The following is a 26,831-nucleotide window of genomic DNA, read 5'->3' as shown; positions in this document are numbered from 1 at the left end:
GGATACACAGAAAGGGAGATTCATCGAAAGGAGGGTGCCCAAACTCTGTCCTGGAGTGCTAGTCCAGCAAAATTTAGTTGCCAACCTGCAATACATTTCTAACCCCAGTATACTAGTTAGAGCTTGAGAAGCTGGTTCAGGTGTGGTTAGAGCTAAACTCTGCAGGACACCGGCCCACTAAATTTGGACACCTCTGACCTAAAGCCAAGTGACAAAAATGTGGCACCCAGCTTTGCTTCACATCCACCAACAACTGCTTTCTGAGGTTCCACAGTAAATAATAAACATTGTTAAATAAGTATTCTATCGGTACCCCACATAAACATACACCATTATTGATGAAAAATTATTATTATTGGTGAAAAATTATTGATGAAAAATTACTTGTTGATATTATGTTAAATTAAGACTTTTCTAATGTATTTATGGCTTGTTTGTACCTATTTCACATATAATAATATACTGAAAACCAAGGTGTTTCAATGTCCTAACTGAACGTTGTTGCCCTGAGGCAACAAACCAAAATCTGGTGGGAGGGCTAGGGGGGAGCACATTTTATGATTGATTTATTATAAGGGACCCCCACGCAGCCAAAAATTAGAGTGAAGTATTTTTCCTCCTAAAGGAAACTGTCCTTAACTGTGGACTGTCAGAGGCTATCAATTTTCAACATTCTTCGAAATATCTTCTTTTGTATTCGACAAAAGAAAGAAATACAAACAAGTTAGGAAAAACTGAAGGGTGATTAAATGATGACAGAATTTTCATTTTTGAGTGTGTGAACTGTGTTGAACTTAAAATAATATTATTCCTAAAGGTCCCTTTGGATAACACTACAAAAAAGGAAACTGGAGTAAAAGTGAAGTAACTGCGGGTCTGAGCAGGATCGGATTGCAGGATCAATCAGCAGCAGCAGCAGCAGAGGCCGAGCTGACGCTGTGTGTGGGTTGTGTCGTGTTTTTTGTGTGCCTGTTCAATACAGAGAAGAATAGACAGCGTGATTTATCAGGGCTGCGCTGATGTGATCGATTACCTCTCATTTCCCCGCCGGTGATGGAAAGGCTGCTGAGTGGCACCTAATGGAGGGTGAGGCGTCGGGTCAGTAGCCGATAATCACAGGTGCGGAGTCTTCTCTCACAGCAGGACTTGGGGAATGAGCAGACCTGCAGTCGGATATGAGGTCATAGAGGTCTCAAGCATGTTAAGTTTGAAGCTTTATCAAAGAAAATGAATTTAAAATGATCTTGCTGTGTAAATTCATGTCACTTAGGTTCAGGGCCGCTGCTGGCCAAAGGGTGTCCTATGCAAAAGTTTACTGTGGTGCCTCCACAGAGGAACAAAAACAAACAAGCATATGTATTTAAACATGTATTTATTTATTTATACACATAAATCTGCATATAAACAATTAAAATTATACTTATTCAAATATTTACATCATAAAATAATAGATTACATCAAAATAAACATGGACATGTCTTCTGCAGAAGCATTTCCAATTTCAAACATTTACAAAAGGTAATGAATAAACCATTTCTGTACATGTAGAGATGGATGGTCCTCAGTGCAGTATGGATCAGGCCACCTTAACATCTTTTGTGCCAAATTTCAGCATTAATCCTGCATGTATAATGCAGAAGAAATTGGTCATTTAAAGAAAAACCCATGATATACCATTAAGACAAGGGGCTAGTCAAGCACTGTACATATTGTGTCTTAACTACAACCAAAATGTGGATTGAACTTGCACTATAATCTATGTTGACAAACACTGACCCTTGCTGTGAGTATAAATCAAAAACATTTGTGGTTTTTTACGAATTAAAAAGTGTATTAAAACTAGTGTGTTTTAAACAAAAGCTTTTAACATTCAGAACAAAATCATCATTAATGAATTGAAGCAATAAAAATGGTTTAGGGCCTGTAGCTTGCAGTAATTTGACTTATTTCATATTATTGATCTTTCAGAAATCACAGAATGAGTCAGTTTTGTTATTTCATATTATAATGTACAAAAATGAAAAACCGGCCTATTAAAAACATTCCAATCTACTGATATAAAGACTTTATTGTCATTGCAGTGAAACAAGCAATAATAACAATAACAATAAGAAATGTATAGAAATAGACAAAACAATAAACAACTGCAAAGAATTATATAATATGTCATTGTATAATGTAATAACTATATAATAATAAATAATACATACAGTGAAATAATTGTGCAGTGCATGTTTGTACAGTAGCTGGTGTATAAACAGAAGTGTAAAGTGTTGTTGTAATTGTGTAATTATCAGCAACATGGGAAAAGGGCGTGCACAGAAAAAAAATTCGTCACATGTTTGTTTTTGCGGTCGTCATAATTTTTTTTTTTGTGTGTGTGTGTGTGTGTATTTAACAACATATTATCAATATATCTTATATTTAAACTCATTTTACGAAAATATTATTAAATAAATGTTAATATATATTTTTTTAGCAACCAAGATGGCGCCCCCCTCTGGAGTACAGGCCCCACGCAGCCTGCATACTCTTCGTATAGGAAGTGGTGGTACTGCTTAGGTTACTCACATGCGTGCACATGCATGCGGATCTAGTTATTAGATCATGTGATAACGTCATGTAACAACGTTAAAAAAATACTCGGACTTGCTCCTTTATATAATTTTAGAAAATCATTTTTTGCAAATTCTAAACAGTGAAATCACACAGTTAAAATAAGATTTTCTAAAAAATGTAGGGCAAAACAGGTAGAATTGTCATTTTTTCAGGTGAACTGTGGCTTTAAATCTAGTCAGGTCAAATTAAATACTGTGCACTGACGAAAAGACTTTTTTTAATGTTAGTATTCCTGAAAAGTAAGTATCTTTAGTGCTTTCAGGGGTACATCACATTCTGCTGACACAAACGGTACAAATCGATGATTAAAAAAGCGCACTGCTGGTGTTCGTGACTGATTAGACCTCACCGACTCCCGCGCTTAATCTGGTTATTGATGGTTTTCGAACATTCAAAGGGAAACTTTGTCTGAAGTGAAAGTTCTGTCATCATTTTTTTTTATTTCATAACATTTAAAACCTGTTTGGCTTTCACATTTTGAATCTAATTGAAGAAATGAAGTTTAGTGCTCTCTCTCTCTCTCTCATATATATATATTTGATATGATTTTTTAAAGGAAATTCAAAATATACCTTTATTATTTTAGCTGTATGCTTAGGGTCATTTGGCCTAGTCTGAGGTCCTGATTACTCTGGGGGTTTTCATCAAGGATATCCCTGTACTTGGCCGCAGTGATCTTTTCCTCGATTGAAACCAGTCGTCCTATCCCTGCAGCTGAAAAACACTTCCACAGATGCTGCCAGCACCATGCTTCACTGCTGGGACTGTATTGGACAGGTGATGAGCAGTGTCTGGTTCTCTCCACCACTTAGATTTAAGGCCAAAAAATTTCTATCTTGGTCTCATCAAAGCAGAGAATCTTATTTCTCACCATCTTGGGAGTGCTTCAGGGGATTTTTAGAAAACTCCACTGAGGAGAGGCTTCCGTTGAGCCACTCTGCCATAAAGCCCTGACTGGTGGAGGGCTGCAGTGATGGTTGACTTTCTATACCTGGCTCTCATCTCCCGACTGGATCTCTGAAGCTCAGTCACAGTGATCTTTGGGCTCTTCTTTTCCTTTCAAAAGGCTCTTCTTCCTGAATAGCTCAGTTTGGCCAGATGGCCAGCTCTAGGAAGGGTTCTGGTCATCCTAAATGTTTTCCTAAATGATTATGGAGGCCAATATCCTCTTAAGAACCTTAAGTGTACAGAAATGTTTCTGTAACCTTGGCCAGATCTGTGCCTTGCCACAGTTCTGTCTTTGAGCTCCACAGGCTGTTCCTTTGATCTCATGATTCTCATTTGCTCTGACATGCATTGTGAGCTGTAAGGTCTTATATGGACAGGTATGTGGCTTACCTAATCAAATTCAATCAGTATAACCAAACACAGCTAGACTGGGGTGAAGGTGTAGAAACATCTCTAGTATGATCAGAGGAAATAGGCAGTGCATGAGTTAAATAAGTGTAACAGAAAAGGGTCTGCATTCTTAGGACCATGTGATATTTCAGTTTTTCTTTTTAATAAATTGTGTGTTTTTCTGTGAATATGCAAGGTGCTGTGTGTACATTATTGAGGAGAAAGACTTAAATGATTTTAGCCAATGGCTGCAATATAACAAAGAGTGAAAAATGAAGGGGGTCTGAATACTTTCCGTACTCACACATATACAGTTTTTTATAAAATTGACTGTTTTTCTTGACAATTTTCTCAACAATTTTAAGTTTAAAATAAATCATTACACAATTGGTCATCTTTGTTATAACTGCAATATAATTAACACATATTTCAGAAGGGCAGCGCGGTGGTGCAGTAGGTAGTGCTGTTGCGTCACAGCAAGAAGGTCACTGGTTTGAGCCTCAGCTGGGTCAGTTGGCATTTCTTTGTGGAGTTTGCATGTTCTCCCCCCTGTGTGCGTGGGTTTCCTCCGGGTTCTCCGGTTTCCCCAACAGTCCAAAGACATGCGGTACATGTGAATTGGGTAAGCTAAATTGTCCGCAGTGTATGTGTGCGAATGGAAGTGTATGGGTTTCCCAGTGATGGGTTGCTGCTGGAAAGGCATCTGCTTCAAAAAAAAAATGTGCTGGATAAGTTGCGGGTTCATTCCACTGTGGCGACCCCAGATTGCAGTTTTTCTCCATTGGTTTGACTCTTTTGTTGAAAAAAAATTACATTCTCAAAATTCTAAGATCATTTGGCAAAACAGTGTTACAGTTTAGCACAACACTATAGCTCACTTGCAAAAGCTCATATCTCTCCAAAAACACTTCACTCATGCATCTAAACTAAATTCCTTTCTCATATTGAATCTCAGTGCCACAAAAATGGCAAATATCCTTCTCGATTGCTTTGGCTCACTTCTTGAAACAGACTGGACATTCTCAACACTCTTGGTACTTTTGCCAAACTAATGTGGATGGTTCGGCACAACACCATGGTTCACCTGCAACAGTTCACACCTTTCCCAAAACAGCTCACTCGTGTCAAAACTAAATTTCCTTCTCATTTAAACAGTCAGTGCCCCCAAAATGCTTCATCCCTTTGGCATTGTGTAAGCACTGCAAGTCAAAATGTTTAGATGTTTTGTCACTATGCAAAGGACCACTAAAATATCCCTCATATCCAACTTACAGTCTTAGCCCAGTCCTTCATTGACAATAGGTTCTGTACTGTTTTTGTCTAACTAACAGAATACAATTCTGTATAAAACTGAAAAAAAGAAATAGGATTTTAGGGTAAGAGTAGCCTCCAAGGTTTGAGATCACACATTGCACTCATACTGCCAAGGAAATGGTAACTCCTATTTTATTGTAATAATCAACCACACACAAAGTAACGTTCATACATCAGAGCAAAAAGAAACTGTATACAGCATTATAAACTGTAATATAAACACACAAACAAAAAACTATAGTGCTATAAATAAAGCTGGAGTTTCATAACATTTTTTCACTGCCCGCCGTCCTCACCCTCCTGACCATCCACATCCAGATTCTCGTCCACATCGTAGCCTATATTCTCCCTTGCGATGCAATGAGGGAAGAAAAGGCACTAGCACTATAGTTTTTTGTTTGTGTGTTTATATTACAGTTTATAATGCTGTATACAGTTTCTTTTTGCTCTGATGTATGAAAGTTGCTTTGTGTGTGGTTGATTATTACAATAAAAAAGGAGTTACCATTTCCTTGGCAGTATGAGTGCAATGTGTGATCTCAAACCTTGGAGGCTACTCTTACCCTAAAATCCTATTTCTTTTTTTCAGTTTAGATAAACAAGATTGATTCACCTGGAGATTGTACTAAATGTCGGCTACCTGTACTTAATCAATTGCAAAGATGTACTTAGACATTTGCAATTTGATGAAATGAATGAGAAATTCAATTCTGTTGTGAACAGTTGCCAAGTGCCAAGTAATTTCTGTTTCAAAAATGAGCCAAACCAATGGAGAAAAACTGTAATAAAGGGACTAAGTTGAAAAGAAAATGAAAGAACAAATTAATGTATTTCAGAAAAACTAATACAGTGAGGTTCCTTACTTACTCTCAGGGCCATTTTATATTGAAGTTGATATTTAGTTCATGGTTGTTATCTAAATTTTACGAGGTGGGTTGTAAACCCAAAGCACAACCATCATCCTGGAGGACCAGGACATCAACGCATACACTACAAACAATTTAGCTTACCCACTTCACCTCTTTGGACTTGTGGGCCAACACGGGAAGAACATGCAAGCTCGACACAGAAATACCAACTTACCCAGCGGGTGCTCAAACCAGCAACCTTCTTGCTGTGAGGAAACATCGCTACCCACTGTGCCACCATGTCGCCCAATTAAAAATTCCTCACATTTCTTAAATCATTAAACAAATTTTTAAAAATGTTTAAATATAATATAAATAATTACACAACTTTTCTTTATGTTAATTTCAATAGGAATAGCATGTCTTTGCAAAACAAATAACATAAATAAATAAATAATACAATGGAGTTCTTACATTTTTAATTTGTTATTTATTTAATTTTATTATCTTTCTTTTTTGTATTTTACTTTTTACATTTTTGTTGTAACAACATTTGTTAAACAACATTTTGTTGTTTAACATTTGTTAAAACTTTGAAAATTTGAAAACCTAAAAAAAGTTTAAATGGGGAAATTTTAAAGAAAAAATTAATTAAAACTGATTTCTTGATTTTCAGGAATGCAGAGGAGAAATCTGAACTAGTTTTAGTATAATGAAATAATAATTATCAGTTTTTCTTAGTATGGTAAAATACATACATTTATTAAAACGAATGAAGAATCTAAAACCAAACTATTAACTGTAAATTTTGTCTACAACTTTTTACATTAATCAACAATCCACATAGTTTTTTTTAAATCAGTTGCATTTTAGTATAAAGATAAGAAACAGTGCATCTGTTAATGTATAAATAAGTAAATAAAAAATTAACTAATTAAAATAAGCTGTATTTGGTTAAAACTGCATTTTGTTTTTGTATAATATTATTAATTCCTCATATTGAGTGGCACGGTGGCTCAATAGTTAGCACTGTCACCTCACAGCAAGAAGGTCATAATTCGAGTCCCGGCTGGACCAGTTTGCATGTTCTCCACATGTTTGCGTAGGTTTCTTCTGGGTGCTCTTGGTTTCCCCCACAGTCTAAAAACATGTGCTATACACTGTAAAAACGCCAACTTTCAAAAAGTCCTCTGAACAAAGATTAATAAGTTAACTGAATTTAAATATTTTCATTTGAAATGCTGACAAATAATAGTTAGTTTGTTCAACAAATATGGTGCTTCAATGTGAAAAACTTAAAATATTTCGTTGAACTAATACAAAATTCTTAGTTTTGCGTTGATGCGTGCCCTTCTTGTTGGCGCATGCGCCTTATAAGCTTCTGGCGCATGCGCAATTTACTTCCATAGCTCACTGCAGGGGGTACCTGTCACGTGCGCGCGACAAAACGAACCATCTTTCTTTCTGCGGAGCTACGTGTCAATCGTTTTCATAATCGATTGTATATAATTGTATACATGTTTTTGTGCGATGTGCTACCCATCTGACTGCCCGATCTATTTTACCAGTGTATTAATGATGTGAGAGACCGTGATAGAGCGGTTAAGAGTAGTGGTGGGCAAAGCGAGGCTTCGTGAAACACTGAAACAGTCGAAGCAAATGTGTCGAAGCTTCGAAACGTTTCGAAACCTCACTCTACAGTGACATTTAGTGGTCATTTTTTATATATATTGCACTGAAACAGCTTCAGCAAAGAACGATTGAACAAATTGAGGGATTAAACCCCACGTTGTGAAAGTGGAATCCTTCAAGTAACAGTGTACAGTACAGTGGTTAAGATGTCAGACATCCATGCAGGAGTAGTAGGTTTCGAAGCCAGTCAGTAGCAGTTGTTTTAAAATGCTTTAATACCAGTTGGTAATGCTTTGCTCTTGTATCGTTTTGTTTCAACATTGGTCTGATATCCGAATAAACAATTTGTGAATAAATATGTCTTGTTTTTGTCTTAAAACAGGGTTGTTGCTAGATCAAAAACGGTGGCCTGAAGTTATCAAGAATTATTTATATTATTCATTAAATTTCCCATTTATTGTATTTTATTAATGTCTACCCAAACCCTAAACCCAACCATACTGTAAAAATATTTATTATTGTTTTACAGTGTTACAAAAATGATGCTAAATTGATGGCGTAACTGTAGCTGTATCCTATTTAGGCTACACAAAACAGAAACATGATTAAAATACATAAAACCATGATTTCGAAGTCGGGATTCGAACCCAAAACATCATGCTAAGCATATAATCAATAAGCAAACCCACAGTGCTCTAAGCCATTTGAGACAGAGATAATTTGGAGACCTTGGCAGTCAAATTAGGATTCACCAGGTCTCGAAACGTTTCTAAGCTGATCGATGCTTTGAATCGCTTTAGTCACGCGACTAGGTGTTTCGAAACACTTTAGTCACGTGACTTGGGTGCTTCGGATCATGCTTCGGTGCAGTGATTCGAAACACTTGCGCTTCGGGATCTCGACACTGTGTCAAAACATCAGTTTCACGTCAGCCATCCCTAGTTAAGAGCAGGCCAACGACGTTTCTGCTAAATCATAGGTATGTATGTCTTTTTTTGTTGTCATCTAACGTTATATTATTTGATATGTTGGCTTTGATGTGCGCGTGTATCCTAATACGGAACTATTTGTTATAATTTAGCCGTGAGTTACTTGTTTCGTGCACTTGGTTTTGGCTATTTACATCAATAAAAGTTTAGAGTGAATGTATTTGAAACAAATAGCGATTTCAATCGAGTCATTTGCTTTAATAACTCACGATTAATACAATGAGTATCATATAACATACCAGGTCAGGTATCCAAGTCAAATATAACATTATGTCCTGTTTATCTAGATTGCTGTCAGCATTGCGCACATCATAACCTTTTTTCCCTTCGAACCAGAGCCAGTGGAACAAACGGTGACGTGTTTAACTGTGTAATTTGTGTGAAAATCGTGTGATTTTCATGTAATTCATTGCTTGATTTGTTAGCTCGACTAAATGTCTATCATATTGAGACCAACTTGCTTTAACAGTCAGCTAGCTTTTATTTACATAAAAAATATAAAGGGCTAAATATATATTTTTCTTTCTTTTTGCTCAAAAGGACTGAAATATTGACAATGACATAATTCAATGCAAGATTTCCTTGAGGAGGTGAGACTTGTTATCATCAGTGAAATTTGACGGTCATTCACCAGCAGATGCAAGAAACCTTTTCTCTTTGCCCAAAAGAAGTTGTTGAGATTTAGCCAGGAAGAAATTAGAGAGAGATAACCTGGACTTTAAGGAAGAGGTAAGTCACTATATTGCAATTGCTTTGGTTTCATTCAAGGTAGTAATGATAATGCTAAAAATAACAAACAACATTATTATTATAGGTAATTCAAAATACATCTGTATTCAGCATTTGAACATTTAAATATTTACATTTACATATATATATATATATATATATATATATATATATATATATATATATATATATATATATATTATGTGTAAAAATTAATATGTATGTTTTTTTTTGTATATTGTAGATCTGCACAGAGTTTTCTCAGATCTGTAATGTAGATCTCCTGAGACAGTTAATCGAGTGACTTGATAAATATACAGCACCTCTCCTGAAACTCTACAGAAAAGAAGGGATTCAATGGGTCCAGAGATGGATACAACTTTAAACAAGATGGATGAGCAGGTACTCATTAAGATTTTTTTTTTCTTATACACCCGTCTGATGTTTTTAACATGTGCAACATATTTTGTCCTGTCAAGAATTTCATGCTCAGGTAATACAGTCTAATAAAACGTAATTGCAACAATTTAATTGTCCAGCCCTTTTGCATTAATTTTAATTGTGTCAAGTTGTGTTTTGATTGTGAGATGGAAGTAAGATAAATAACAGATGTTTCACTTGTTTTGAGTGACCATTTCAAATGAATACATTCAAAGAGGAAAATAGAAAATAATAGCTGTAGTTTTTAACTCAAAGTAATTGTCACATGAAACTAAACATTTTTCTAAATTTGCCAACACAACCATTATCAAATTCCATTGTATGGAAACCACAAAATTCTTTTTTAAAAATAAAGCCATGTGTTTTTTCAACAGCATGAATAAAATACTATGCTCATTTAAATGTACTAAGTACATTTTTACTTACAAAACAATAAGATTGTAAAACACCCTTTGTAAATGACTTTCCTTTAGGTCACTGATATTGTCACCGATCGAGAAAGAGCAGCTCTTGAGGGATTGCCAATTTTTCTTCGTAAAAATTCTGCTTGCTTTCTCAAGATATGTCTGGTAAGTTACCCATTTTCATACCCTATTCTACATTTATTAGTCTGCTTGGTAACACTTTTAATAGCTGCACGCTATAAATAATTTATTTAGTATTAGCGAATAGTTAATTTATTTTCTGTTAAGCATAACTCTACATGAAGTGCTCAATGATTGTATTTTTTTTAACTTTAATGATTCATTTGTATTACTAATTTAAGTATTGCATTATTTACAAACCAGTTATTTAAGAATACTTGGTGTTTTTAAGATCATTTAGAATGCTTAAGTACACGATTAATAAACTATTCAAATTAACATTTAAATATCCTAATATTAAGGTATGTAATAATAGTTACTTTGTATGTTAGTATATGCTTTATGAGCTTAACTTCATCCAGTTGTGACCTAATCTAAAGTGAGGACTATTTATGCTTTATAAATCCCTTATGAATGACAATTAAAGGCTCAGTTATATTCTAAACAGGACAATAAACAACTTTCACAATTGAAACTGTATCAAATAAAAGTAAATCTTTGCAATTTTATGTAAAAAAAAAGTTTAAAAAATTGCTAAATATTAAAAAGTTGTCAATATATTGTTCAATTATTATATATTATAGACTATTCAAAGTGTTACTGTTTGTATGTACGAAAGTATTACATGTTTTTATTTTCTTTGCATAATAGTAATAACATTAATAAGTAGTAATTAATATTACACATCAATTAATTTTCCCATTACTTAATCTCCTATAAGGACACGGACCCTGAAGACCACAGCACCAGAGATTAAAGGATTGGAATCTTCACTGTGGTGGAAGATGATAATGGCACTTCTGCATCCCTGCAATATGTGATGAACCTCGCTAAAATCTTGGAGGAGGCCATAGTACTTCAGGATATCACACATCTGCCTGCAGCCTTCGCTTACTTGTTCAGCCTCTTGTATAGACTGAATATGGAACACCCAAAAGAACTCAAATATACTTTTTAAGTGATTCAGCATGTTTTATGGAGGTTGGTGGCACATGATCTGCGAGAGTTCAGTTCATTCATTCATTCATTTTCTTTTCGGCTTAGTCCCTTTATTAATCTGGGGTCGCCACAGCGCAATGAACTTGTTTTACGCAGCGTATGCCCTTCCGGCTGCAACCCATCTCTGGAAAACATCCATACACACTCATTCACACATACACTACGGACAATTTTAGCCTACCCAATTCACCTGTGCCACACGTCTTTGGACTGTGGGGGAAACCGGAGAACCCAAAGGAAACCCACGTGAACGCAGGGAGAACATTCAAACTCCACACAGTAACGGCAACTCACCCGTGACCACTTCCTAATGTGCCACTGTTTCAATGTTTTGAGGTCTGTTTTTGGACTTTATGTACTTTGTTGACAAAAGTGCAGTACACTTTAAAGACTGTATGAATGGAGTGGCTTTTAGGGTTTACTCTGATTAGATGATTGTATATTCACCTGGTTTGAGTGTTTAGACACACTAATAGCTTGGTTTTAGTAAGGTTGCCAGTTATTTTATGTTGAGGCAGTGTACAATCTTTTCAAATCTGGAAACATTCAGTACTAGTTGTGTACAAACTAGCCCAATGCTGAACACGGCTAATGTCAAATGCTGATTTTGTATGCAAATGTTTTGGATTGTGATTTGAACACAGTTAAAAATAAAAAAAAGTGAATTGACTATTCTTGTGTATTTAATTTGAATCCTAAAAATTAATAGTAAATGCATAATGAATCAGTTTGTTTTATTTTGTTCAGTAAACTAAAAAAATCTTGTTGGGTAAACATAATCATTTTTGTTCAGTAAACAAAAGATCTTGTTGAATAAACGTGAAAATTTTTGTTCAGCAAACAAAAATATCTTGTTGGGTGAACATGACATTTTTTGTTCAGCAAACAAAAATATCCTGTTGGTTGAACATGATATTTTTTGTTCAGCAAACAAAAATATCCTGTTGGTTGAACATGATATTTTTTGTTCAGCAAACAAAAATGTCTTGTTGGGTTAACATGATATTTTTTGTTCAGCAAACAAAAATGTCTTGTTGAATGAACATGATATTTTTTGTTCAGCAAACAAAAATATCCTGTTGGTTGAACATGATATTTTTTGTTCAGCAAACAAAAATATCTTGTTGGGTGAACATGATACTTTTTGTCCAGAGAACTAAAGAATTCAACAAAATATTTTGAGTTCACTGGTCTTCAAACCCTGTTTGTTGAGTTAACTCAAAAAGCTATGTGTGATAGGTTGCCTAATTATTTTAAGTTTACTCAACTTTTTTTTTTACAGTGTAGGTGAATTGAATATTTTAAATTGGCCAAAGTATATGTGTGTGAATGAGTGTGAATGGATGTTTTCCAGTAGTGGGTTGCAGCTGGAAGGGCATCCGCTGTGCAAAAGATATGCTGGAATAGTTGGTGGTTCATTCTGCTATGGTGACGCCTGATAAATAGGGACCTAAGCCTAAGGAAAAAGAATGAATTAATTAATGAAATCCTCACATAATGTTTAGATTGCTTTGGTTTAATACTATAAACTATCATTAGTTAATTTCTTAGTGTTGTACAGTATATTTCCTGTCATTGTGTGAAAAAGCTTGGTCATTTTGCTAAACAACCCTTTTTGTATTTTGCAGAAGTAAAAATGGCTTGGAGATGTTATTACTTAAATACTACAGACAGTTTTGTGCTTCATGAATTATTCCTTCAAACAGCAACAACAACATTCTCATCGAAAATGAGCAAAACGGCGAACAAACACACAATTGTACACAAATGACATCAAAATCGCAAAACACTGACATTTTTAAGAACGTTTTTAATTATAAACAGTAGGCATCAAAAAACAAAGCAAATCTCTCCCTCGTTTTCAAAATCATTTACAAGTCGTCAATCCTTTGAAGATCTCAATATATGTACAAAACAGCGGTTCAAACTCCTGAGAACTAAATATCAAAATGAAGATAAGCACATGTTAACTACAAGCGTGAACATCCTCTGGTCAATGTTCTGGCCTCAAACTGTATAAAAATAGGTTTGTTTTTTTCCCCATAGACAAATATTTCCAGCCAGAATATGTACAAAAAATAATAATATTTACTGCGACTGGCCATCGTAACACGTTCAAGTGCCACTGTTGTGAATCTCCAGTGAGTTTTTAAACAAGACAAGCTAACAAATACAGAAAAAACAGTAACGCTTTGAGAAAACAGAAGAGAAAAAGTGTGTTTGAATAAATATCTAATGCTTTCATGTGCAGCCAAAGGCACTATGCTTGGAAATATATACATTTATTAACATAAAGTAAGCTAGTATTGAACTTATAACCAAACATTTGCACGTTTGACTAATTTTATATACCTTTATGACATATTGTTAACACTGAAAATGAATAGAGGAGACAGATCTCTGAAATTTAAAAATAAAATATAATAAAATAAAATATATGTCTGCGGGTGTGTGCGAGTATGTGTGGATGAAATTAGAAACACAAATAAATGAAAACACTGGGATACTCTTAAACTCCTAAAATAAATACAATTTTACCATTTTTTTGTTATGAAAGTATGTATGACTTGTACACATTGTATATATATTTACTAAACTAAAGGTACAAATTTTGTGTTAAACATAAAAAAAAGTTAATAATTTATGAGTATTGTCATAATCACCTGCAATCTAGCTCTTGTAGATCATTGGAAACATTCACTTTCACCCAACACCCGAACTACAATTCTGCCACAGAACAGCACTACATTTCTCATCAGGCACCTCACTCATGCACCAGTTCCAGATCACCCCTGATTAGGTACACACAGCTGGAAACTCATCATGGGCTGATATCCTGGACTATTTAAACACCACACTCGCACACACACAGTGCTAAGTCTTGTTATCATGTAGCATTACAAAGCATTCTATTGTCTAGCCTTGCCTTGTTTCTCTTTAGGTTGTTTTGCCACTTGTATTAATCTTGTTGCCTGAGACCACGAAGACAATTTTGGATTTTCCTCATGATAATGTTTGTTTTGACCATTGCCTACATAACATTGAGTTCTCAACTCCATTGTACCCTGACTCACATGTTACAGAAGCCTCAACAACCAGTGAGGAAAAGTGAGCAGTCTATATAGTCTGTGTAATGAGTCCTTGAACAGCTTCTAGCTGTGTGTGTGTAATCCTCTGAAAACTGGAACAGGTGTGTGTGAGGTGCATGACGGGATATGTAGTTCATAAAGTGACAGAATCGTAGTGCTCCAGCGATCTGCAAGCATTAAATTGCTGGTGATCATGACAAGTATGCTGAAACTTCATTCCGAATTAAATTAGAAACAAAGGCAAAAAAAAACAAACAAAACAAAAAAAAACATTTTGGGGTTATGCTTTTTTGACTTTTTTTTCATTTCTGTAACTTCAATTAATAAAACAAATATTTTGCATTTTTATGCAATTAAAATACTTGGGATTAATAGTAAACACTTCAAATGTCTTTCAAAGTACCCTAAAATATAATTAAGGACAGTGGGTCATAAAGTAATGACAATAGTAAAAAATAATGGTAAATTTACATTTTTCAAAAATGTATTTTCTGGATAAAACAAAGAAAAAGTTCATAAAAAAATTATGAAAAACTGGGCTTGAAATGGTAAACTCTAAAAATAAAATAAAATAAAAATATGAGTTTTCTGAAAGGTCGTTCTAAACTAAATTACAAACTAAGGCAATAAAAATAAATGACAATTTTGGGGTTATGCTTATTTTTAGCTATTTTTCACTTTTTCCATTTCTGTATCTTCACAAATTAATAATAACATTTTTACTTGATACTTTAATACTTGAAATTAATGGTAAACTCTTCAAGTGTCTTTTAAAATATCTTAAAGTGTAGTGAAGTATAGTCTGTCATAAAATAATGACAATAATAAAAAATGTCCATTTCTTCATACATTCTAAAGTACATTTCTAAATGTACTTTCTGAATAAAACAAGACTATTTTTATTCAAATAATGAAGTACTGGGCTTTAAATGGTAAACACTAAAAATAAAATAAAATAAAAAGGATAGAATAGAATAAGAAATGAAAAAAAAATTGAATAAAACAAATAAAATAAAACAAAATAAATAAAAAATAAATAAATAAAATAAAAATAGAATAGAATAAAATAAAATAGAATAGAATCAAAACAAAACAAAACAATATTTTTTAGAAGAAAAAAAAAACACTGGGATTTAAACAGTAAAACTTCTATGAAATTTCATTTTTTCAACCACAGTAAACAGTCTCTTCCTGATAATTATCCACCCAAATATCTCCCTCATTAATAATAAAAATAAATAAATAAAAAATGGAAAAGCAGCTTAATCTGCAGAACAAAATAAGCCTGCGCTCTTGCAAACTCAAAGCAGACTGTAGTGCAGCTGCAGAAACACTGCCGCTGATTTATGAACAATGAATTAGCAAGCATTAGCAACTGCTGTATCTTTTTCAGCAGGCGTGCAAACCGTGGTGACTCGTGGAGGAAAACAGATGCTCGGCAGTAATATTAATTACAAAGCAGTGTGTTTGAGGTGAAGCCCATGCGCCAGACACGGCATTCCGGGAAAGCGTAAGTGTATGGAGTGTAAGTGAGGAGCAAGGGTGGAGAAAAGGAGAGCAGAAAAAGAGGAAATTAAAAGGAGTGCAGTAAAATTGGTGAAGGCCACAAGGCTTTGGTAAAAGCGTGGTGGTTTTGATGTGTGGTGGTGAACTTCAGCCCACCGTCAGACCACATCAGACCTGCTACTGATCCATTCACGATAAAGACACTGCCGTCTCATCAAATACAGCAAAATAGAGAGCAAAATTAAACCACATGTGTAGCAGTCATTCCCTGCAAATCAGCTGTCTGATCAGTATTTGTGTCTTTTTTCTAGTTAAAAATATATGTTAATTTGTTAAAAATGCTTTAAATTAGAAGTAAAATTTGCACGATGTCTCTTGAAATAAGTGTGTTTCCTTAAACGTTTTTTAAAAAATATGCTTAAGACGAGAACAATAGTACTTTTTTTCTGAAGAAAAACTGAATGCAGTTTTGTGTACATACAAGTCTTTGGTTAAAGGAAAATGTCCATGATTTGTTTTAAGGTTTATTTTATATAAATATAATATATTATGTTTAATTTACTTAATTTTAAGGCAATGGTAATTTACTCACTTTTTTAAAGTAAAGTAAACTAATCGTTTTTAACTAATGAGTTAACTCACTTTAAGTAGTCAACTAATCGCTTTAAAAAGCAACTGGTTTACTCACTTTTTAAGTAAAGTCAACTAACTGCTTCAAAAGCAATTGGTTTAATCCACCTTTTAAAGAACAGTCAACTAATCGCTTTTAAAGCAACTGGTTTACTCAATTTGTAAATCAAACTAATCCCTTTACGACTAACGAGTTAACTCAATTTTTAAAGTAAAGTCAACTAATCTTTTTAAAAGCAACGCGTTTACTCACTTTTTAAAGTAAAGTCAACCAATCTCTTTAAAAGCAACATGTCAACTCACTTTTTTAAGTAAATTGAACTAACCGCCTTAAAAGCAACAGGTTTACTCGCTTTTTAAAGTTAACTAATCGTTTTAAAAGCAATGATTTAACTCACCCTTTTAAGTAAAGTCAACCTTACGGTTTAAAAAAGCAATGGGTTTACTCATTGTTTTAAAAGTAAAGTCAACCAATCTCTTTAAATGCAACATTAAGTAAAGTCAACTAATCTGTTTAAAAGCAATAGGTTTACTCACTTTTCTTAAGTAAGGTCAACTAATCGCTTTAAAAGGCAACTGGTTTATTCAATATTTAGGTAAAGTCAACTAATCACTTTTAAACCAACAAGTTAACTCACTTTTTAAGTAAAGTCAACTAATCATTTTAAAAGCAACATGTTAACTCACTTTTTATGTAAAGAACTAATCGCTTTAAAAGCTATAGGTTTACTCACTTTTTTAAGTAAAGTCAACTAATTGCTTTAAAAGCAAAGGGTTTACTCTTAACTAATCGCTTTTTATATTGTAAACAAAACATTATCAGAGTAGTAAAAATCTCATTATAAAGAGTAAATTATATTTATTTGTCTTATTTTATGCTATTAATACCAGTACCTGAACATGTATACAGCAGACACCAAATTAGTACACTTTTAAATATTCTTCATGCAGTATTCTTTTTGCAATACTGATTTATTTATACTACTAAGTATAATAATAACTGCTCAATTTTTTGCTCAATAATAAAACTTCCTTTAAACTGTAAATGTACATTTATAAATATTATTTATGCAATCTTATGCAAATTTAGCTTTTTAACTCTATTTCAAAGATATGTATGGCATTGATTTGATTACATTGAGTGAACATAATATATTGTTAAAATTTTTTTCTTCTTCTAGAAAACGAGACCAAAATACTGATGAGAAAAAAATCAATACTTTCAAACTCAGTTTTTGTGACTTTTCATGTTAAACTACAGCATGTTTTGCTCCTAGCCTGGAGTTGTCATATATATATATATATATATATATATATATATATATATATATATATATATATATATATATATATATATATATATATATATATATATATATATATATATATATATATATATATATACTTAATAATAAAAAAGCAGTGAGAGAGGAAAAAAGCAAGACTGTGCTGCACCTGGTTCGAAAGCTAACAGTCATAAGTGGTGTGGTAACTGCTACGGGTTACGCACACAGTGCAGCTTAATTTTAGCAGACTTGTTTTCTTTGTGTAAATCCACCCTGTGATCATAAACCATGTAAACCTCTCCCTTTACATCCCCAAGAACAGATCTGCAGCAAATTACAGCCATTTTGCTAGGCATAAAACGTAAACGGAGCTCTGAGAATACATAAAATACATACAACTAGTGCTGTCAAACGATTAATCGGGATTAATTGCATTAATCAAAACAATTTTTAATATTTATTTAATACATGTGTGCCAATTGTATATATTGATTATGTATATAAACACACACATATACATAAATCGCATCAACAAAAATATTTACATTTATATCCAACGTATATTATTTATTTATATATACAGGAATTAGTAATCTAAAGCACTAAAGTGCGAATATTCTTGAAGTTCTTGAAGTTTTATTTAACATTGGTCAGGAATAAACATTTAGGCTTTAAAGACTGCGCTGAAACATTTATCACTTTACTGACGAATGTAAAAAAAAACATCAAAACAAAAATATTTAACATACTGTATGATTGTGGATCAGTACTTCCTGTTTTATCAATCTAACCGATCAACGCACCAAGTGAAAAACATCGCGATTAATTGTTTGACTGCACTACTCACCACTCATACAACATACACATCTCGCCTGTCCACCCAATTTAAATAACACTTTCTCCGCTTTACTTAAATTACTGTTCGGCTGTTTAATAAAAGTCCTTCTCAAACATACCATTCCCTGCGCGAGATCACGGACCCGTCGATGTGCGACACGTAATCATTGTCTGTGGCATTATCGAAGCACTCGTCCCGCAGGTAGGGGGAGCCGTTGTGCAGCGGCGGCCCACTGGGGTTCACATTATGATGGTTGTGGTGGTCAGAATAATAACTGGCTTCCCTCTGAAGGCTGAGATTGTCGCCCCAACCCTCCGTGTCTTTGTGGTCGTTGGGATAGTCAGGGTAAATGATGTCTCCTTCAGGCTTGGGCTTCAAATCCTGGCTGCCGTTGCCCGAATCGTCTCCGTAAACATCCTGAAGCTCGTGCGGCTCAAGAACATCCAGTTGTGACTCCTTCTGCATGTCCGATGGGCCTATGTATTGTTTTGTATAATAGTCCCCTCTGAATGTCCGACGACGGCGCATGTAGAAAGCCCCAGCTAGAGCCAACAGCAGCACCAGGATGAGGATCCCACCGACAATGCCACCTACGAGAGTTGACAGATCGGCGTCCCGCGGAGAGGAACGAGTCGGGGAGCTAAAGTGGGCCCGCTGGTTGATTGGAGCCGTGATAGTCAAACTGGTGTCGGGGTGGAGGGACTTGGAGAAGGTGGTGGTGGTGGTCGGGGCTGCAGTGGTGGGTGGAGGATCTGTGAGGGAAATATTAAAACAGAGACAAAGAAATAGAGGATTAGAGATGACTGTCTGGTGGTGATTGACCAATATTATAGATTGGTGTAGAAATTCTTTGTAAAACTCTGAGAGGAAAAATGAACATAACATTTTTTTAAATAGGTTTATTTATTAAAAAAAACACATGAATAAATGTAGCTGCATTAACAATCAACAGGGTCTAAGCACTTTAAGGCCTTTAAAAGGTGTAAAAAGGTATCTTTAAAACAATAGATTCAGGCATGTAGACATGGTCCAAACATCCCAAGTCCTCCATATGCGTAGAGACTCCCAGCTGCCTGCAAACGAATGATAATCTTCCGGAAATCGCGCATTTATACATCGTGCATACACCCTACCACAACTCCCGCAACCTCCCGCAAATCATTTATGTTCCACCCGGAAATTACTTTTCTAAAGTAGGGATGTCTGCATGGTCAAGATGATCTGCTTCAGTTCAAACCGAGCATCAGAATGGGGAAAAAATGTGATTTAGGTGACTTTGAACGTGGCATAGTTATTGGTGCCAGACGGGCTGGTATGAGTATTTCAGAAATAGCTGATCAACTGGGAATTGTCCTGCACAACCATATCTAGGGTTTACAGAGAATGGTCAGAAAAAGAGAAAATATCCAGTGCCTTATTGATGTCAGAGGAGAATGGCCGGACTGGTTCCAGCTGATAGAAAGGCAACAGTAACTCAACTAACCACTCGTTACAGCTGATGTATGCAGAAGAGCATCTCTGAATGCACAACATGTCCAACCTTGAGGCGGATCGGCTACAGCAGCAGGAGACCACACAAGGTGTTACTCCTGTCAACTAAGAACAGGAAACTGAGACTTCAGTTCACACAGGCTCACCAAAAATGCACTATAGAAGAATGGAAAAATGTTAAATGTTGCCTGGTCTGATGAGTCTTGATTTCAGCTGCAACATTTGGATGGTAGGGTCAAAATTTGGCATCAACAACATTAAAGCATGAATCCATCCTGCCTCCTATCAACGGTTCAGGCTTCTGGTGGTGGTGTAATGGTGTGAGGGATATTTCCTTGGCACACTTTGGGCCCATAAGTACCACTTGAGCATTACAGTATGTCAACACCACAGCCTACTTGAGTATTGTTGCTGACCATGTCAACCCCTTTATGACCACAGTGTACCCATCTTCTGATGGCTACTTCCAGCAGAATGATGTGCTATGTCAATAAGTGCAAATCATCTCAGACTACTTTCTTGAACATGAAAATGGGTTCACTGTACTCAAAATGGCCTCCATTTTTAACACTAGAATTGCCAGACTTTTCTATAACTACATAAACTATACTACAAATGTTGGAAATTAATAATGAATTACATTAACATGGATTTTTGGATGTTAAAATGCTCCATTTTATTGAAAACGATTATGTTAATGTTTTAACTCTAGTGGAGTTGTAAACAATATTTTCCAAATAAACAGAATGTTCTTTAAAGATTATATCTAATGTATTAATAGATTATTAGGCTTTGTAAAACCCAAAACAAAATGAATATTGGCAAAAAAATACAAATAGGAATAATAAAAAAAAAAAAGATAATATTTATTTAACAGTATTTTGTGCATCCCAAAACCTATCCGCAAACTTTCAGGAAGGTTTTTCCAAAGCAGATTCTGTGGGAGCAAAGGAAAAGTACTGTTTGGAGTAAAGGTGTTTCTCTCAAGATAAAAGGACAGGACTGATATGACAAAGAGGAAAACAGAATCTTGCTGATGTTACAGCAGCTTTAGGCACCAAAGGGCACAATTATATAAATGCGGAGGTTTGTGAAGACTCTGTAAGAAAGGAGAAGATCTTCTCATGGGACAAAAGACAAGATGTTAAAACTATTGCTCTTTTTGTTAGAATAAATGTGGAACTATTTGGTGCATCCATTTACTGAAATAGGACTTTCATTTTAAGAAAGTCACTTTAAACTTTTCTATAGACCAAGAAGCCAGCTCTTGATTTTTTTTTGTCCTTTGCTGTTTGCGTGCCAATAAAATCCAAAAACTGCTGCAATATCCTTGTTTTCCTCCCTGAGGAAAGCCAGATATGTGGTAAAAATCACACAGTGGCAGAGACTTGATTGAATTTAAACTACTACAAGTTTGATCCAACTATATTTACGTCACTGTATAAACCTCACAGGTCAATTATGGAGCATTTGGCAAGTTTAACTTTTAGAAAAAAGCTTCTGTTAATGGTATTTTCAACAAGACATTCAGGAATTGACATATTTAGTAACAGGAAATACTCTCAATACAGTTTGTAACAACAAAACAATGTCAAAACATCCTGCGAGGTTTGTCAGGTTTTTCCAGGCTGTTCAAGATTTAACCTGAATGGACAACAGGTTTTGTAATCTAAAAATGTATCACAAAAAAAAAGAAGAAAATCAGCATTATTCTTGTTCACTCCACAAAACCCCATACTGTTAATAACAATAGAGTAAAATCATATTCATATGATATTAGTCATAATAACAATAGAGTAAAATCTGTAACCAACAAAATTGTTGATTCTTATATATTTTGTTTATTAATAACCTTGACAAATAAATATAGTATTCTAACATACACTCACTGGCCACTTTATTAGGCACACCTTACTAGTACCAAGTTGGATCTACTTTTGCCTTCAGAACTGCCTCAATCCTTTGAGGCATAGATTCAACAAGGTACTGGAATTATTCCTCAGATATTTTGGTCCATATTGACATAATAATATCATGCAGTTGCTGCAGATTTATCGACTGCACATCCATGATGTTAATCTCCAGTTCCACCACATCCCAAAGGTACTCTATTGGATTGAGTTCCTGTGATTGTGGAGGCCATTTAAGTACAGTTAAACTCTTTGTCATGTTCAAGAAACCAGCCTGAGTTGATTCGCACTCAGCCATCAGAAGATGGGTACACTGTGGTCATAAAGGGATGGACATGGTCAGCAACAATACTCAGGTAGGCACAATGCTCAATTGGTACTAATGGGCCCAAAGTGTGCCAGGAGAATTTACCCCACACCATTACACCATTAACACCAGCTTGAACCATTGATGCAAGGCAAAATGGATCCAAGCTTTCATGTTGCTGACGCCAAATTCTGATCTTACCATCTGAATGTCGCAGCAGAAAGACCCATCAGACCAGGCAAAGTTTTTCCAATATTCTATTGTACAATTTTTGGTGAGCCTGTGCGAACTGTAGCCTCAGTTTTCCGTTCTTAGCTGACAGGAGTGGCACCCAGTGTGGTCATCTGCTGCTGTAGACCATCCGCCTCAAGGTTGGACTTGTTGTGCGTTCAGAGATGCTCTTCTGCATTATTTGGTTGTAACGAGTGGTTATTTGAGTGTTGCCTTTCTATCAGCTGCAACCAGTCTGGCCATTCTCCTCTGACCTCTTGCATCAACAAGGCATTTGCGCCCACAGAACTGCCACTCACTAGATATTTTCTCTTTTTCAGACCTAACCCTAACCCGAACTCTAACCCTAACCCTTAATCATCAGCAGTTTATGAAATACTCAGACCAGCCCAATTGGTACCAACAACCATGCCACATTTAAAGTCTTTTAATTCACCTTACTTCTCCATTCTGATACACGATTTGAACTGCAGCAGATCGTCTTGTCCATGTCTACTGGACTAAATGCATTGAGTTGCTGCCATGAAATTGCCTGATTAGAAACGTGCATTAACGAGATGTTGGACAGGTGTACTTGATAAAGTGGCCAGTGAGTGTATTTTCATAGCCTAAACACATTCATCAGAAGCAATAAAAAACGTAAATGCAAAAAAAATAAATAAATAAAATAAAAACTACACCATAATCATGACTTGTCGTTATCACCATTATGCTTCAGCCAAGTCTTTTTAATCTAAATTTAACATCTTCAAGTTGAAAATTTTGAGTTAATACAGTTTGTGTAAAGGGGTCATGAACTGTTTTGTTTTATTTTGTAGTGTTGTGTGAGGTCCACTTATGTTATTAAGACTTCTAATAAAAACCGGATGACTTCCATCTTAATTTAAATGTTCTGTCCTGATTTTATACTCTCCTTATCTGAACAGTTTGAATAGGTGTGGCAAACTATAAATAAGATGTAAACACCCACTGATATGATTGGTTAACAACACTACTGTAATTGAGGTTAAAATGCGTAAATATCAAATTATCTCTAATAAATGAAAAAGTAATAGTTAACATGTAATAAAAGACACGCTATGACAGTACTATCAGATCCAATATAGTCTGTTATTTAGTTTCTGTGTTGAATTGTGCCTTGTTTGTAAATTGTGGGTTTTATCATCAAAAAATGACACCCCTGTCAGATTTAGCATATCTTCCTTGAAATCGCTGCTTAGTCAAAGTCAATTCTCAAATAATAACCCTAACACACAATATTGCACATAATAATCCTTAATCCTTTCAGGGATGCTTTTTTTTGCCAGTGCACAAGATTTCTAGCATGACCGTCACTTAAACTAAATGTGGGACAATTCGAAGTATGTGTGGGAGAACATTAACAATAACAAAACATAACCTGAAACTGCAATTTAGCAAAAACACAAGTATTCTGCCTGTTAGATCGTATCTGTTCTTTGGCTCTTTCCAGAAAACACAGCATAATGTCTTTATTTCACATGTAATTTGCATTCAGAGAATAACCTGCTCCACATTTTAGACAGCCGTCTATCACATAGAAGAAACAAACTACACCATAACCGAATAAAGAGCTCACATAAAAAGCAAAAGAAGGCATGCTTATTTGACAGTTTATATAACTTAACATAGGGTTTTGTTTTTTACTTATTAGAGCTGAAAAATATTAAATATTCAATACTAAATCAAGCGAAAATAAATTGTAATTTTAAAATAAGTTAAATATAAATCTCAAGTTAAAGATAGGCGAGGCAGTGGTGCAGTAGGTAGTGCTGTCGCCTCACAGCAAGAAGGTCGCTGGGTCGCTGGTTCGAACATCGGCTCAGTTGGCGTTTCTGAGTGGAGTTTGCATGTTCTCCCTGCCTTCGCGTGGGCTTCCTCCGGGTGCTCCGATTTCCCCCACAGTCCAAAGACATGCGGTACAGGTGAATTGGGTAGGCTAAATTGTCCGTAGTGTATGAGTGTGTGTGTGAATGTGTGTGTGGATGTTTCCCAGAGATGGGTTGTAAAAACTTGCTGGATAAGTTGGCGGTTCATTCCGCTGTGGCGACCCCGAATTAACAAAGGGACTAAGCTGACAAGAAGATGAATGAATGAATGACCTTTTATGTGTCTAAAGATCAAAGATCAAGGAAATTTTCCATTAATCATTTCATGACCTCCTTAAAAATGACACAAGGTATTACTGACATGTTTTATGTACTAGAATAAAACTTGAAAATACCTTGAGTGTTTGTTTTTTTAGGCAACCCATTAACTTACCCCTTTAGCACCATAACTGCCCTTTAACCGTTTTCTATAGGTTATTATAAAAAAGGAAATTAGTAACATACAATGCAAGTTAAAGGGTTAAAAAAAACATTGACTTTGGTCAGTATGAAACCTGAAAATGCTAAATGCCTGATTTCAAATATCTGACCATTCAATAATTCAATATAGTAAATCTGAGTTCATTATAAAGCAAAAAAAAAAAAAAAAAAAAAAAAAAACTATTTCTAAAGCTTGTCATTTTTATCCAGCTTAGAATCTAACTTGGCATCTTGTTCATGCCTCAGTGCCTCACTTGAGTAACTATGAATGTGTGTATTTCAACAGGGTGTCAGAACATAATCTATCAAACCTAAACCCCCCACTAACCTGGACTAAACACACTGGACTAAACATCATCAGTGGTATGTGTGGACATAAAAGGTTACAAGAAACTTCTCACCTAGTACCAAGAAGGGCACGTCATGAAAGTTCTGGCCAACATCGTTCTGAACTTCACACCTGTATTGTCCAGAGTCGGTCGCCTCTAAAGGACGAGTAAACACTAGACTGCCATTATGCATGTTTACACCTGCAGGCATTAGTGCGTCCAGCCTAAAGGGTGACAAAAGACAGGATTATCAGTTTAGAGCCAGTTTTTCAGGAGAAAGCCACCCTAAACAAAGCTTGAATTCATCTCATACAGCAAGGCCCTAACCACATCTTGAACTCTGTATCTTTGTCTGTCTGATTGTGTGTGTGTGTGTGTGTGTGTGTGTGTGTGTGTGTGTGTGTGTGTGTGTGTGTGTGTGTGTGTGTGTGTGTGGCTTAAGAGGACACCAGTTTGTATAATTACTTTGGTATGAACTAGGTATTACAATTTTAGTAATAAAAAATGTTTTTTGAGGACATGTCTTGTGTCCTCATAATTCAAAAGTGTTTTCATGTTCAAAATTTGCTACAGGTTTCCTGTCAGGGTTGGGTTTAGGGTAAGGCCATTAATTACACCCCTGTCTGGAATACTTGATTCTGATTAGTCAGTCACAACAAGTATGTTATTCTGAGATAACAACTGCTGAATAACATAGGTTCTGGGATAACAACTGCTGAATAACAAATGTATAACATACATTTGGGTATTTCAAATCATTTTGACTACCAGTGAATATGTTTACATCTATTTATATTCTCTTCTGTCTTTTACTATGTTTAGTTTGGTGCCATTTTGTCACTGAATAATGGACAGATTAGTGAACGATTACAGCTTTGAACGATGTTTTGTGTCTACTACGAGTCTATTTGTGGAAAGGGTGGCAATATAAAAAGCTGGACAGAAAACATCCAAGTGTTTTTTTTTTTTTTTCAGAATAAAGACCTTAAGCCACATACAACAGCCTTCCGAGGTTGTCGCCATCGTGTGACTGAATAATACATATGTTAGTGTATGCTCCATTCAGCCATTTTTGCTTATGTTAGCTTTAAAGAATTAATAAACAATTCTAGCTCAGAACAAATGTTTTCTGTCCAATTATTTATGTTTTGAGGCAAGTAGCTGAGTAATAAGCAGCATAAAGTAAATCCAGATGCTTGTTTTTGCAGTATAACCGTACGTTCACACCGAAAGCGGCGAGAGCGTCCAAGGTCGCTCTGGCCGCCCTGGCGACAACGCTGTCTGCCTTCAGCTCCGGCGGCGAGAGCGTCAAAACTCGCTACATTGATCTCATATTTAAAGGAGCCGTTGCAGCATATCAGTTACATTCCTGCATAAGGCATGTTTTTAGCGTG

General features: G+C 35.2%; 1 protein-coding gene, 1 long non-coding RNA gene and 1 pseudogene across 5 annotated transcripts in view; 2 read left to right on the top strand and 1 right to left on the bottom strand.

Moving 5' to 3' along the window:
- Positions 1 to 1,362: 1,362 nt before the first annotated feature.
- The window catches only part of nectin3a (nectin cell adhesion molecule 3a), a 112,798-nt gene continuing 87,329 nt past the window's right edge, over positions 1,363 to 26,831 (bottom strand). Inside the window, exons 5-8 of one of the 3 annotated variants that reach the window (XM_087283834.1) lie at positions 25,510 to 25,661; positions 18,961 to 19,594; positions 12,774 to 12,949; positions 6,652 to 7,272 (exon numbers count right to left, since the gene is read on the bottom strand). In XM_087283834.1, the coding sequence (XP_087139960.1) occupies positions 7,157 to 7,272; positions 12,774 to 12,949; positions 18,961 to 19,594; positions 25,510 to 25,661 (1,078 nt within the window). In that variant the 3' untranslated portion in view covers positions 6,652 to 7,156. Of the gene's footprint in view, positions 1,621 to 6,651; positions 7,273 to 12,773; positions 12,950 to 18,107; positions 19,595 to 25,509; positions 25,662 to 26,831 lie in introns of those variants that run through there. The other 2 variants (XM_087283835.1, XM_087283836.1) reach the window with 2 other exon arrangements.
- On the top strand, positions 6,652 to 14,854 carry LOC147833625 (uncharacterized). Its single transcript, XR_015509228.1, has 2 exons — positions 6,652 to 7,281; positions 12,781 to 14,854. It is a non-coding gene; the product is annotated as an uncharacterized LOC147833625 (long non-coding RNA).
- LOC137487729 (uncharacterized) lies at positions 9,717 to 12,163 on the top strand (annotated as a pseudogene). Its single transcript, XR_015508863.1, has 3 exons — positions 9,717 to 9,871; positions 10,384 to 10,479; positions 11,216 to 12,163. The product of XR_015508863.1 is annotated as an uncharacterized LOC137487729, transcript variant X1 (transcript).

This window comes from Danio rerio, chromosome 15 (assembly GCF_052040795.2).
Source record: "Danio rerio strain M-AB ecotype USA chromosome 15, GRCz13ab, whole genome shotgun sequence".
Classification (NCBI taxonomy): Eukaryota; Metazoa; Chordata; class Actinopteri; order Cypriniformes; family Danionidae; genus Danio; species Danio rerio.
This window is presented reverse-complemented; position numbering and strand designations above follow the sequence as displayed.